At 34.5% G+C, this 15,814-nt stretch overlaps 1 protein-coding gene across 2 annotated transcripts in view; it reads left to right on the top strand.

Annotated features, from left to right (window-relative positions):
• The window catches only part of LOC129232083 (peptidyl-prolyl cis-trans isomerase FKBP4-like), a gene marked incomplete at its 3' end in the record, with an annotated part of 30,914 nt that extends 15,910 nt beyond the window's left edge, over positions 1 to 15,004 (top strand). For both annotated transcript variants that reach the window (XM_054866319.1, XM_054866320.1), the window contains 3 exon segments: positions 4,445 to 4,692; positions 12,486 to 12,569; positions 14,768 to 15,004. In XM_054866319.1, coding sequence (XP_054722294.1) covers positions 4,445 to 4,692; positions 12,486 to 12,569; positions 14,768 to 15,004 — 569 coding nt within the window.
• Positions 15,005 to 15,814: the final 810 nt, after the last annotated feature.

Below are 15,814 nucleotides of genomic sequence, written 5' to 3'. Positions count from 1 at the left end.
AAAAGAAGATTAGATTTTAATTATTTCTCAATTTTTTATGGTCATGGATATTGATCTGAATAGTCTCATGAAAGCTAAAAACACTACTGTGCATGGTTTTTAAATAGTAATAAAAAATTTCCAATCGGCTTTTTGACCTAATTTTCGACCCTATAATTAGATTTAAGACACATAAACCAGAAATTTCTTTTTGGAGGTGATTTATGTGATTGTTTTTTAAACAACGAATGCAAGTCATGGGTGCAAGACCTTCCGTCTCAGGACGGATTTCCGTCTTGACAAAATTTCCGAGACGGAGGTCGGGACTTAAAGAAATTCAATGACTTTCTTTTAATTCTGAATGAAAAAAGAAAAATTGAGTGTTTGAAAAATATGCTTTAATATTACTGGACCGTTCCATAACCACGAATTTACATCGACATTCTCGCGGTTTTCCGCCATGTGCTTGTTTTGTTTGCAACGTGCTTTTGGAGGAGTGACTTTTCGGCTCGCGCCGTTTGACTTTTTTTAGGTATAGCTTTATTTCCAACTCGCTGCATTGCAGACCAAGGAGTTGCTCGCTATTCTCCCTAATTTTTCGAAGCAATCGGCTCTAATTGAAAATTTAGCCTTTTCTCATGCTATTTTCGATCATCCTTTCGTTTTTTTCATTTGTGGTTTTTTTTTTTTTTTTTTGCAAACTTGACACGCATAAATGAAAATTATGTACGCTCTTAAAATGTCTTAAGAGTTGAATCTGCATCACTGATTGAGAGTGATTGCTGACAAGATGAAATATTTTCGCCACAGTAAAGGGCGTCCACATACCATGTAAAACAGAAACTTATCAAGATTTTGAAGATTTTAATGAAAATGGGAATTTTGGAAATAATCGAGGGGGGGGGGGATTTCTAGCTGGTTGGAAACACCGATGGGAAAACCGTTCCTGCATTTTTGACAATGACTTGAGGAATCATTAAATTCTAATGTCATCGATTTGAACACTCGCTAGAATGGAAATATGAAATATGGGTGGGGGGAGGGAGAGAAAGGAAAGTAGAAAAAAAACGGCAGCACGAGTTTGCGAAAAATTGCTGCTCTTGCAAAGAGGGTAATCTGTCCGCAAATTAACATACGATACTAAGGTCTTAAAACGTTGATATCTTGGACTATCTAGGGGGTGTGGGGTTACTCACGGGTTACAGTAAAAAATATCGAAAAACTGAATTGAAAATATTTTTGAAGCTAGGAGTGGTTCGATATTTCTCCAGTGCAAACTCTTAAAAATTTAGAAGTCAAAAAGTTTTAGGCTGTTTCTAATGATATAAAAGTGGGTTTTTAAAAAAGAATCGAAGACTGGAGTCTTAAAAACACTAATTTAGGCAATCTTTGGTGAATTTATGAGAGATGGTTTTGGTGTTCTAATATGAAAATGTTTTGTAGCTGATGTATTAAAAACTATTTGAGGCTATACTTAAATAACTTAAGTTAAAGGGCATTTGCGACCCTCTCCCGAAAAACTGTTTGTAATTGAAGTCTTAAATCTTTTAGGCTGTCTTTGGCAATGTCAAGAGGGAGGGAGGGGGCTCTCTTTAGGCGAAATTCCGAAACTGGAGTCTTAAAAGCGCAACTTTGAACCGTCTTGGGGTTCGGGGTTCTCCTTTCCCAAAAAATATTCAAAGCTGAAGTATTCAGAACTTAGCTTTAGGTAATCTTTGGAAGACTTAAGAAGAGGGAATTCGAAGGTTTTCTCTCAATACGTTTCAGAATTTAAATTCTTAAATCTTCGGTGATGAATAGGGGAAACCGCAAATTTTAGTAAAATTTAATGAACTTAGAGGAAAGAGTTCGGGGGGGGGGGGGGGGGGGTCTCTCTCCCTGAAGTATTGAAATGCTATTTTGGCTATTTTTGAGTGAGTTAAGAGTTAGGGGAATTCAGGGGTCTTTCTCGAAACATTTTCGAAATTGAAGTCTTAAAACTTTGGGTTGTTTTTGGCGATGTTTGGAAGGGAGTTGCTCTCTCAATAGAAAAATAAATCTTAAACAAAAACTTACACTGCGTTTAGTAAACACAATGAGAGGGGGGGGGGTATTCCGCACCCCCAGCCCGAAACATTTTAGTTTCTGAAATTTTAAGAGCTTTGTTTTGGGCTATCTTTGGATGACTTAAAGGGGAAGGGGTGTAGGAAGATTTTTTCAAAAAGTTTCCAAAATTAAAGTATTAAAATTTTTAGGCGGTCATAAGTCATGTTTATAGGTAAGAGGGGTGCTATTCCTACAAAACAATTTAGAAAGTGAAGCCTTAAAAATTGAAATTTAGGACATTTGTGGTGAACTCAGAGGAAGGGGTTCGGGGAGTTCTCTTCCGAAAATTCTTTGATGCTCAAAAATATTTAAAGCGCCACTTTAGGCTATATTTGAGTGCCTTAAGAGGGATGCGATTCGGGAACCCTGCCTGGAGTTAGGATTCAGTTCCCCTATTTCTTTTTTAATTAATGAATGTTGGAAAGGGTACCTTATTTAAAAAATATATCTACTTCACTGAAGCGATTTTTTATTACTAATTTCACCACCTGCTATCTTATAAAAGAATTCTTTTTCAAATGAAGATTGTGGGGGAATGGTGACAGTTCATTATCATTAGTCGGCCTTACCCTTCCCCCACCTTTCCTTCTTTTCTAGTTTGTTGGCGCTACCTTGGGTAGACTTTCGAATCAGAACTGATTTATGTTGCAAAAGTGAAAATCTTATGTCCTAAGCGATTTTATTGCTACAACAAAAATGTTTAGGATCGGCAAATAACTAATGGTGGGGTGCTGCAAACGCTTTTGCCCCTTACATTATCCAACATTGTCTAAAATTGCGTTTTTGAAACTTCAATTTCGAAATATTGCCGAAGAAGGGTTCCTGAAATCCATCCCTTCAATAGTGCATTGAAAAAGCGTATAAACGTTATAAAATTTAAATTACAATTTCGTTTTTAAATCTTTGATTTCGGAAAAAGCCCATAGCGTCTCCTCCCCCCCCCCCTTTCTTTAATGTTTTTTGAAGGTTGCCCAATATTGTGATTTTGGGACTATCAGTTTGAAATAATTAATGTAAGAGTCCCTGAACCCCTCCTTTCCCTGAACTTTACCAAAATGGCCTACCACAGCGTTTTTTTGGACTTCAATTTGAAAAAATTTCTGGGGGAGAGCCCCCAGACCCCCCTCCCTTATTGCCGGATTTTAGATTTTTTTAAATTATGATGTCAAAACACTTAAATATTACAATTTTAAGGCTTAAAATTTAAATCAAACAGATCCCAAAACTGGCATTGTTAAAATCTGCAACATTTATACATACAAAATTTTCCTTAAGCCCGCATGCGGGCGGGGGGGGGGGGGGGGGGGGGAGCTGAAAATATTTTCCGTCTTGAACACATCACCAAACTTGCACCCATGATGCAAGTGTTGAATTAATGCTTTAAGTTCAATCTAGTTGCTGTAGGAAACAACTTTCAATGCAAAGACATGTACTGGTAAAAAATCCCTATATCTCCCCCCACCCCCTCCGTGTTAACATATTAAGATTGTGTTATTTTAGTTACTAAAACTGCAAAGGCTCAGGAATATCCATTTAAAAAAAAAGATTTGACACATTGTACCTGCATAAATAAAATACAAACACGAACATATAAGTCCTCAAAATTTATTTCATTATAAAAAGATCTTGAGTTTTGAGCCTTATTTAACCAAAATTATTGCCTTGCTGGGTGGCCCACTGTTAAGTTGTGATAATTTTTTTATAAGGTGCCACTGCATCCGAATATTCCTACAATCAGTTGTATCTATTAATGTCTGACGCCACATCAGTTAATTTCAGTTTTAGTTTTGAAAAGCAAAATTACATCTGTTGTTGCTTCTTGCAAGTTTTCCTAATTTTAATAAATTTGGTAGTGTAAATAGAGCAGTATTAGCATTTTTGTGAATGGGACATCTAGCAGTTAGTCTGTATGAAATTCTATAAATGTTTCGCTATTTGGAGTCTCCTTGGACTAAGAAGACTGGTCTCCTGGAAATTTTTAGCAGGGATGTTTACTCTTAGTGTTGACTTAAAACGTAATTTAATGGGTTTACAGTTAGAGGAGGGTCTGTTTTTGTTTCACTTTTCTTTTTTATAGGTAACAACCCTTCCTTGTGAGAGTAAATGGCAGTATCAAAAAAAATTTTTGTTTCTCATTTTTAAGCAATTTTTGTCGTATATTTTACTTTAGTTTTACTGTTCATACATGCTTATTTGGTTTGCACTGAAAAGAAAGCATTTATCAGAAGCATCAAGTGCTGTATTTCTGCTTGCGGTAAAATGGTATAATATTGTAAATTTTTTTTTTTAATATCCTGTCAAATTATTCAAATTCCAAAGATGTTTTGCTTTATTCCATATGAATACTTTGATAATTAATTTTTACATACATTTATTTCAGTGCATTATGTTGGAAAATTCCAAGACAAAGTGTTTGAAACACAAGATGTCAAATTTGTGATTGGTGAACCATTTGAAGAAAATGTTATTGAAGGTCTAGATATAGCTCTGCAAAAATTTAAAAAAGGGGAAACGTCTAAAATAATTGTAGCTCCTAAATATGCATTTGGTGACAAAGGAAATCAAGAACTCAATATACCACCCAATAGCACTGTTGAATATGAAGTTACTCTTGAATCTTTTGAAAAGGTATGTCTTCCTATCTTTTAGAAATAACATAGACTTTGTATTGTATGTATGTAGAAGAGGCTTTGTTATTGAAAAGCTATGACTGAACCAATTTAGGTTGGTGAAATTTCTATAGAATTTTCAGATAACTGAGAATTTATTTTTCTTTAGATAAAAAAATACTATTGGTAAGATCTTCAACAAAAATTGTATACTAAGTTGTATCAATTTTTAAAACTTGATTTAATTAGGATTTTATTGAGAAAGAGGTCGCCAAACTGCCAACTTCAGACATGCCAATTCTTCATATATTTAGTCACCTTTTCTGTAAAATAGTCCCCCGTTTTTCAATTTAGTGCAGAGTAGTTATTTTGGCTAAAATAGTCGTGGTGTAGCTCTGTTGTTTCCAACTCACTTCATTGTAGATCACGGAGTTGCTCGCTTTTCTCCCTGAATTTTCGAAAAAATAAGTCTCTAATTGAACATTTAGCCTTTTTTCTTGCTATTTTTGATCATCCTTTCATTTTTTTTTCATTTGCATTTTTTTCTTTTTTACAAGCTTTACATGCCTAAATGAAAATTATGTGCACTCTTAAAATGTCTTAGAATTGACTCTAAATCACCGATTGAGAGTGATTGCTGACAAGATGAAAGGTTTACGCCACAGCAAAGAGCTTCCACATACCAGAAAATTTCTTCGTGCTGAAGTATTGAAATGCTATTTTGGCTTTTCGAGGGAGTTAAGAGTTAGGGAAGGGGTCTTTCTCGAAACATTTTCGAAATTAAAGTCTTAAAACTTTAGGTTATCTTTGGCGATGTGGGGAGGGGAGTTTCTCTTTAAATAGAAAAATAAATCTTAAACACAAATTTAAACTGCCTTTAATAAACACAAAGAGAGGGGGGAGGGTATTCTGCCGTCCAATCCGAAATATTTCTTTTTCTGAAATTTTAAGAGCACTGTTTTCGGCTATCTTTGGATGACTTAAGGGGGAATCGAGTAGGAAGCTTCTTTCAAAAAGTTTCCGAAATTAAAGTATTAAAACTTTTCGTCGGTCATAAATCATGTATATAGGAAAGGGGGGGGTACTGCTGCTAGAAAAAAAATTTAGAAACTGAAGCCTTAAAACTCAAATTTAGGATATTTGTGGTAAACTCAGAGGAAGGGGTTCAGGAGTTCTCTTTCAAACATTTTTTTGATGATGAAATTTTTAAAACGCCACTTTAGGTTATATTTGAGCGCCTTAAGAGGGATGTGATTCCGGAGCCCTCCCTGGGGTGAGGATTCACTTCCTCTATTGCTTTTTTTCAATTCATGAATATAGGAAAGTGTACCTCGTTTAAAAAATGTATCTACTTCAATGAAGTTTTTTTATGGCGTAATTTCACCACCTGCTATCTTATAAAAGAATTCTTTTTCAAATGAAGACTGTATGGGGGAACGGTGCGAGTTCATTATCATTAGTCGCCCTACCCTTCCCTCACCTTTCCTTCTTTTCTGGTGTGTTGGCACTACCTTGGGTAGACTTTCCGATCAGAACTGATTTATGTTGCCAAAGTAAAAATCTTATGTCCCAAACGATTTTATTGCTGAAATAAAAATATTTACGATTGGCAAAAACCTAATGACGGGGAGCCCCAAACGCTTTTACCCTTAACATTATCCAACATTGTCTAAAATTGCGTTTTTGGAACTTCAATTTCAAAGTATTGCCGAAAGAGAGTTTCTGAACTCCATCCCTTCGATAATGCATTCAAAAAGGGCATAAACGATAGATGGAGTACAGTTTCGTTTTTAAAGCTTCATCCCCTTTTTCTCTAATATTTTTGAAGGTCGCACAATATTGTGATTTTAGGACTATCAGTTTGAAAAACTTGAGGTAAGAGAGTTCCTGAACCTCTCCTTCCCCTGAACTTTACCAAAATGGCCTACCATTGCATTATTTGGACCTCAATTTAAAAAAAATTCTGGGGGAGATCCCCCAGACCCTCCGTTATTGGTAGTTTTTAGGTTTTTAGAATTATGATATCAAAACGCTTAAATATAACAATTTAAACTAAGTTCTTGTTATTAGAAAAGTAAAAAGCTTAAAACTGAAATCAAACGTAGATTCCAAAACTGGCATAGTTAAAATCTACAATATTTATACACATAAATTTTTCCTTGAGCACGCATGCTTGGGGGGTTGGGAATATTTTCCGTCTTGAACACATCACCAAACCCATGACTCTCGGAAACATTGACATCAATGTTATACTCATTATACTATATACTTAAGGAATTAATGTCTGACAAAAGTACTGAAGCCCTGTAGTTCTCAATTGCAGATCTCATTTTCACACGTAGGTTGCGAAATTATTCCTATTGAATTGTATTCATGATTTGAGGTTCCGTATTTTTGTCAGGTATGTATTCTTTCGTATCATGCAATGCATGGAAGTCTGGAGTGCAGTATATTCATAAATGTATGCTATATATTGATAAAAAGATTGATGTTTTTTGGTCGATGTATCAATACCAAATGTGTCGTGCCTCTAGTAGCAATAGTTGCTTTTTTTTAATCACCAGTGGCCCCTGTGGCAGAAAGCTGGCGACATCGTCGCAGAATGAGAGAGTTTATGCAGAAAGATTTTGCACTAAAGAGGGAAAAAAGGGATAGGGGAAAAAAAGCAATAAAATCATTCTGCAGAACAATACCAAAGGATAGCTATTTCACGGTAAAAAATGTAACTGGACTATGAATTGAGGAAAAGGGCTGATTTCCCACGAAAAATAAAATAATTGCAACATTTTACAAAAAAAAACTTTGGCTGGCGCCAAATTGAGCGATCATTGATGACTGTGGTAGTCTGCAACATCGGAGATCGGGAGGTATCGCAGGGATTAAAACCAGTTCTAACCAGAACTTCTCACCACCAGTATTGTCTGTTTTTCAGCAGTTGAGACTTGGCCACGCCCCCAACACGTGGTATCGGAAGATTCTATATGCGTCTTTTGGGGATGAAGTTTCAGACCAACACTGAGAAAGGTTGCCAGTTGGCCATCGTTATCGCGCTGGAAGAAGACGAGTGTTCTATAATTTTTTAAGAAATCACCTCCCACCTTCTCTCTCGGGGAAAAAAATGTGCTACAAAGACAATTGTTCGACTTAAAAGCATTTTAAGATTTGCAGTTTATTTCTATACGTTTCAGGTTAATTTATCATTGATTTTGCAAAGGAAATCCTAAACTTTCTGTTTTTCACACAGGTGAAATTGGAACGAAAATGTTTCATTCTATTATGCTGAAACTTTCACAGAACTCAAACGTGGGTTTTTCACACATTTTTTAATTATAAATCTCTAATAGCATTTTGTTAACTTTGCTGGTCAACCATTTCTCACCTTATTTTCGATCCAATTTTCTTCTTTAAAGCGTTTTTTTAAGTATTACACAGTAGTATGGGATAAATGAACTACTTTTGCAATATTTTGAACTGTTTTACTTCGAATATCATAAAGAATTAATACAAATTTGGAATTGCGTTTGTTACTTTGCGAATTCAAGCTATTTTGAAAATAATACGTAGAATTTATGAAGTAAACAAGCAAAAATTAATACCAAACAATTTTTTAACTATCACTGCACAGAAAAAATAATTAAAAAAAGAAAATGACAGACGACAACTTTAATTTCGAATTTTTCTGAAAATATTCCTCTGTCACCTCATTTTTGGCCCATTTCAAACAGTCAGTATTTTGTAAAAAATGTTGCGTTGATGTAATCATGTAGAGACAGTATGAAAAAGTATTGAACTACTATTTCAATTTCTAGGCACTTTATTTTTAACCACGCACATTTAAAGCGTAGTTCCAAAAACTCAATTTTAGACGTTTTAGTGATATTAAATAGGGTTATAGGGTTAAAGGGCTCTTCTCAGGAAAGTTTCTAACATTGAAGTTCCCTCCCCCCCCCCCAAAAAAAAAAAGAGAAACTATTATGGGTCACCTTTGATGGCGTTAAGGTAAGGGATGGGGTTTGGTACACTTCTCCGCAATTTTGTAGAGAAGGAAGTCCCCCCCCCCCTCTCCTCCCAAAATAACTGAAATGAGACGATCTTTCATGGTGTTTGGAAAGGGGGGGTGGCGGAGTTTTGCGAATTTATAAAAAGGGTAAGGGTGTGAAATCAATCGCCCCCCCCCCCCCCCCCCTTGAATAGTCCCTGGATCCGTCCTTGACTCTGAATGTAAAAGGCGTAATTTTTAGCAAGAAACATTGCTACAGTCAACCTATTCAGTTGTTCAACATACTGCACATTGCCCTCCCCCCGTCGCACCATTTAGGTGAGCTAACTTTGCCATTTTTGTGTCGAGAAAAAGCATTAAATTTAGATTTTAAATCAATAGCCGATACGGTTTTCCCAAATTTTGAATTGTGTCACTTTCTTGCCGGGGGTGCAATATGATTCTTTGTTAAAAACATACATGATCATAAAAATATTGTGACTAGCGCTATTCAGGGGGGAGGGGGGGAGCCGGGTCTTTTCCCTTAAAAGAATTGTTAGTGCGATTTTGGTGACTTAGAGCAAATCTAAGGAGCCGTTCACAAATGATGTCACACTTGAAAGGGGTAGGGAGGGAGGGTTCGGGTTTCATGAACTTCTGACATTTAGTCTCAAGGGGAAAGGAGGGGATTACATGAAATGTGACTTCACACATTTTTGGTCCAAATAAAAGTGTTGGTTATAGTAATATGTTCATCGAACATTGCGTGAGATGTGACGAGGGTAAGGTGAAGTGTAATATCCTTTATGGACAATCTGTGTGGACGTTAAGCTACTGTGTACTGAAGTGTTATAACTAACTTCGTTTCTGCCCCCCCCCCCCCCAGAAACGAAATTGGTTAGCGTCCCCCCTCCCCGCACTGGCAAATATTCGCCCTGGGGGTAGTCGTCATCTCTTAAGACGGCCCTACCGATGAACCTATAATTTTAAAACAGTATTCCAACCAAAGTCACTTTTTATAACGCACCGAAAATTATTACATATTTCTAAACATTAACATTCATGCAATACTTAGGGAAATAATCTTGATTTTAATAGTGAATTGCATTGATATATTTCAAATTGATTTTTTTTTTCTCATTTACTTTTATTTCTCACATGTAAATCCTTTCTGGAACAATTGGCCAGTCCCCGCCTTTGATTCAACCAGGTTTTCTTTTTTTTTTTTTTTTTTTTCGGGGGGGGAGGGGGGCAACTTTTGTTTGAAAAATGTTTTCAGCATTTTTTAAAAACTAACTGCTTCTGTAGATCTACTGACTGTATATCCACTCTATATGATCTGAAATTTTGTACAATCCATACATATGCATCAAAGACCCACTCCCTAAGAGCTGCTGAGTCACCTCCCCCCCCCCTCAAGAAAAGAGAGAGGGAGATAGAGATACTAAGTCTTCAAAAAGAGCGCAATCCTTAAGCATTTCAATGCCACAGTCTGTGTGACAATGAAATTTTCCTGCCCCCCCCCCTTTTTAATCAGCGCACTTGCAATTTCGAATATAGGACGTTAGTGCTTAAAAGAATATCGTTCAAAATTCAGAAAGCCTATCTTTAATAAATGTTTCTTTCGGAAAACAAAATAACTTACTTTTTTTTTAATAAAATATTTATAGTTCTAAAATTTTCAGTTTAACAGGTAAGGTTTCCGGTAGACGGCAATTACGCGAAGCTAGAAACGAAAGGAAAGAACACAAAGACATTTTCGCAAATTTAAATGCCCGCTAAAGTTAGGGTTGCCTCAATTGCAAGCGGTAGCGATCACCCCCGCGCTAAAATTAGCTATGCTTTCGGGAAGGCGTTCCAAAATGTCTTCTCCTCATGAATGCACAATACTTGTTTTAAATTCTTTTTTCACATGAGAAAAAGGGCAGAGGAGCTCACCTCGGGCGGGTGGGGTGGGGGGGGAGGGGTTATGGCACATACTGGGACATTAAATTTTGTAAGGGGGGGGAGTTGTTTTGAGAGGTATTTTTTCATTGGGGGGAGGGTTCCGCGATATTGAAGGGGGTGCGCCCTTGCCTTTAAAGGGGGGGGGGCAATTCCTGGGTGGGATTTCTTTTTGCTTTAGTTTTTTAATAAAATCATATTTTCTTCTGGGGGTGGTTGAATTTAATTTGTTCTGAATAAAATGTGTTTTTTAATTAAATTTATTTTCCTTTTGGGGAGAGGGGGATACTTTGTTTATAATCTTGTGTATTGCATATATCAATTTTTGATGGGAGGGTGCCCTTTATTTTTTTTCTCCAAATCACATGAATGTTTTAGTTTTTTTTTCAAACTGTAATCCATATTTTTAATTAAATTCATTTTTCTTTGGGGGGGGGGATATTTAGTTTTAGTTGTGTAAAATGCATATTTTATTTTTATTTTTTTGTGGGAGGAGGAGGGGTGATCCATTATTTTTTTCAAATCACATGCATGTTTTAGTTTTTTTTTGGGTGGGGGGGAGGCACCAAACTGTAATGAATATTTTAATTAAAAATTATTTTTTCTTCGGATCTTATTTCTTTGAGTATTGAATAGATGTTGCATCTATTTTTCTGGTATTGAGAACTACAGATAAGTAAGTGCTAAGAGATTAAGACTGGAAACTCAAATATGAGAGTGGCATCTCTGTTTAAACAATCACCCCCTGCTATAACACAATAATTTACACTAGCATTGCACAAATTAGCATAATTTACATTGCTTTTGGTTAGATTTGATTTTTTTCTCCACTTACCAATTGCTGTTACCATGGTGTTAATATTTTTTACCATATAGATTTAGCTGAAGATCACTTTTTTTCCCCTGAAAGAAGTGACCCCTTTTTTTTCCCCCAGAGCTGAAAATCCATTGGAAGCCCTGATACTGAGCTTTAATGCTTTTCGTTTTTGTATAAATGAATTTACCTAAGCAAGAAATTGTGTGAAATTCATTAAATAAATTTTTCACTTTTGAAATGAACTGCACTTAAGTTTGTCCATTAGTTCATTTTTCGCTTCACGGAGCATTCTTGCAGAAAAAAAGAAGGTCCAGAAAATTTGTCGCAGAAAGTAAAATAAAATTCTGCCACAGTGGCCTTGCTTGTCGGAATATTCCGTACGATGCACTAAGTTTATTAGATCATACGATCATAAAAGAAATTGCTTATTTTGTACGAATTCTGAATGTTTTGTATGTTTCAAAAAAGAAAAGCATACCTAGTGTAAAAACTTATGTTAATTTTGACACTCATCTAAAAATAAGTACTTGCACCTGTCTTGCTTAGAAGAACTTGAAGGAAACTGCATCACAAACACTGCTCAGCACGATATGAAATTAGAGTTCACAAATGCGTCTATGTTAGTTCATGGAGTGTGCTTGGGTTTGATTTTCATTTCAGATTCTATGCTATTATTGAATTTACAGCTTCCGCTCTAGCTCTTAGCTGCACGATGTAATCATGATCAAAACAATCTTCAAATCTTATTTAAAAAAATTTTTAGAGGAATTTCAGCATATATTTAAGTCCAAAAAAAAAGATGGAATTTTATGTCTTGTTTTCTACATGGATAATCTTCCATGTCAGACTGCTTGAATTAGTAAATTTACTAATGCTCAGTTAAAATACCTTATTCTTAATTTTAACTTGTTAAGAATAAAATGCTTTTTTAAAATGTTTTATTAAATAAATAAATCGAAATGATTAAATACGTTTTAATTGTGTATAGTCATGAGTTTTTCTGGGTATGGATTTTTAACAGATATATGCCGTAATGAGTATGAGAATAATAATCTAGTATTTTGCTCCTTAGGAAAAGGAATCTTGGAACATGACATCAGAAGAAAAACTTGAGCAATCAGAAATGGCAAAAAACAAAGGAACAAGTTATTTTAAGGTGACCTATTTATATTTATTTATTTTTGAAAAATATATTTTTTATATAAAAATATTTATGTCAAACAGTGTAGTACCCCAGAGGAGGGTGCAAATATTTGTTCTTAAAAATAAAAAAATATGTTTATTTTCAAAATACTACACCTGGAGCCTAGATTATATGACTCAAAAATCATTAAAATATGCATGCAAATCTGCACTAAAATAAAAAGATATGTAATGCTAATAATTTTTATTTAAGTGGAGAAAAGTTGTTACACCTGAATATAAAATCATTGCCCTTTCTACTATTTGTTATTATGGCGATAAATACTTATTATAAAAATTATTTACACAGAAAATGGTTGACATTTTGAACCTTTTTTTATAACAATGCATTGGATGTTTTTAGGTTGACATTTTGAACCTTTTTTTATAACAATGCATTGGATGTTTTTATTAATTTCTAATGATGAAAATATCCTTTCAACTTAACTTTGTCCTGTAACAATTTTTTTTTCTTATTTCTCACTAATTTATACACTAAAGTGCAAAAATAACTGGTGTATGCATGTAAATACAAATAACAATGGTATAGAAACAATCAGATTAATATGATGTGATCGGCAATTCCTTTATCAGACGACAAGTCAAAAATTTCGGTGAAGTTGGTGCAAAAGCAAAATCCAGTGTAACCATGCTTCATTCATATTTTTTTCAGAAAATCATCCAAAGTTAGGAACGAAACATTTATATCGTTATTCAAATATGCTGTTATCAATGCATATTGTATGTAGTAGTGAAGAAACTGGGCTTGATTAAATTTATAGTTGTAGTTGAGTTATGGCTGTGAATTATTTTATCTATCGTTTTTGCACCAACTTCAAAAATTATGTTTAAAAGTATTATCGATGGTGTTCAAAGAATAAAATTAGTTTTCACTTTTTAGAGCAATTTTGAAGTTTTTTTTTGAGCAATCACGAGTGCTTATTTTTCTCACTTGACTGTTTTTGATGTCCTATCATTTTATTTTCCCACCGCCACCCGCCGCACCATCACCGTCGACGGGCTCCTCACGATGCTGCTCCTACAGCCAAAGACGTCTCCAGGTTGCATCCATGTCCTACATGCACACACACATACACACACCTACACACACAAACACATGCATACATACAGACACCTACACATACACACTACCCACACATTCATGCCTGCGCACAGACATATACCTACACACACATACACATACCCCCCACACACATTCATACACACAACTACCCACACACTTATGCCAGCACACAGACACAAACACACATGCCTACATACACACACTCTTGATCGCGAAAAACATAATTTGAATTCAAGATGTCAAAATTCAAGTTAATTTTTTAATTAATTTTTTTTTTGTTTATCTCTAAAATTCATTTGTGTGTTAATTTAATTATAACCATTTAAATATTATTTTTCCCTAACTGATTTACGTTTCACAGTATACAAGTTGCTTGTGATGCAATCCTGTATCTTCTTACTTAACCCAGATCATCTGTTATTGGCATAGATGATGATGATAAAAATACTACTATAGTATTTTTAGACTACTTTTCTAGACTACTATACTATACTTCAGACAAACCTAACCTGGTAGCATTATGAAGGCTAAGCAGATCCTAATCACTGCATTATCTCGCTTCCAGGTTAGGTTTACCCCCACTATAGAGCAATGACACTGAAGAAACTTGATGCTTGCTTCAGAGAAGCCTTCAGTCAAAAATATTACTACAATTACTATTAATATTACTGTTGTATGGCACTAACTTTTTGTAACAATGGGTTTTATATTTAATCATTTAATAGGGAAATTGCATGAAATTTACTGTTTTTTGACCTTAACTTTTTTCTAACGAACAAATATGGTCAAATAATGTGATGGGACCTAAGTTGAGCCATCCCCTATCCATTAAAAAAAGAACCGTCAAAATCTGTTTACTAGGTAAGACGCTGTGAGTGGACAAACAAAAAAAAACATACATACGGTATGAACTGATAACCGCCTCCTTTTTGAAGTCGGTTAACAAATATGAATAATAATGCTTTAGTTTTTACCAGGAGGTAATTTGAAACTAGAAACTTTGCTTCTTTTGTTGCAAAGACAAAGGATTTTGAAATGTGTTGAATTATGTGTAATTTTTTTAATATTTCCTTTTTCTTTTTTTGTAGAATGAAAAATATGAAATGGCTTCAAAAAAGTATCAAAAAATTGTTGATTATCTACAAAATGAGTCTGAATTGACGGGAGATCAAAAGGATAAGAAACAAGCTCTACTGCTGGCAGGATATCTTAATCTAGCTGCATGTTTCTTAAAACTAGGAAAACACCAAGAAGTCATAGAGAATTGTGATAAAGCATTGGAAATAGATTCCAAAAGTGTTAAAGGGCTCTTTAGGAAAGGACAGGTATAGTTTTTGCAATAATATTTAAGATTTCTTTCTTTTTTTTTTATTATTGCAAAAGCACTTGTTTCTACATCAGTCTTTTATGTATTGCAGATAAATGAGATTGGAGCTTAATAAGTAGAATTAAGGAAACTGATAACACATTAAAAATATATATAGAACAGTAAAAATTAATATTTAGTTGTAGTAGAGTATTATAAATTATCTAAATTAACATTTTTTTTATTTATACAGTCATTTCAGAATAACTCGAATTTAAGGGTGCCGACGAAAAACTTCGACTTACCGCTAGTTTTGGTTTCGGACATTTCAATATTAAAAACCATCAAATATTTACATATGACAGACAAAATTACAGAACATAAATTTTTAAGCACAATATGCACTGTTTAATCAAATATTTCAAGGAAAAAAAATCAAAAGCATGGCCTTGATTTCGAAACTGCCGGAACCACTTGAATAGAGCTGTTTCTACTTCAGGAAAGGTGCACATTTTCATTTGTTTCAAATTTGGATTCTACCACTTTAGAAGTTTTTCTTTTAATATCATTGACAGAGTATTTAGAGGTATATCATATTTCAATGCAGTATTTTTCTTTTCCATTGTTGGATTCCTTTCAATGTCATAAATAAGATTACTTTCTAAATCCAAGGTTTTTAGCTATCACTTAGACATGTTTAATAGTAAAGAAAACTCGCTCTTTCTCTCGGGTACTTATCAGCAAATGATCAAACTAAAGAATGAAAGGGAACGTATCTTAACTTAGGTCAACTTTTGAATAAAGGTACAATTTTGAACTTCACAGCTTA

This window comes from Uloborus diversus, unplaced genomic scaffold (assembly GCF_026930045.1).
Source record: "Uloborus diversus isolate 005 unplaced genomic scaffold, Udiv.v.3.1 scaffold_1051, whole genome shotgun sequence".
In the NCBI taxonomy this organism is placed as follows: domain Eukaryota; kingdom Metazoa; phylum Arthropoda; class Arachnida; order Araneae; family Uloboridae; genus Uloborus; species Uloborus diversus.
The sequence above is the reverse complement of the archived record's forward strand: the minus strand, read 5'-3'. Positions and strand labels throughout refer to the sequence as shown.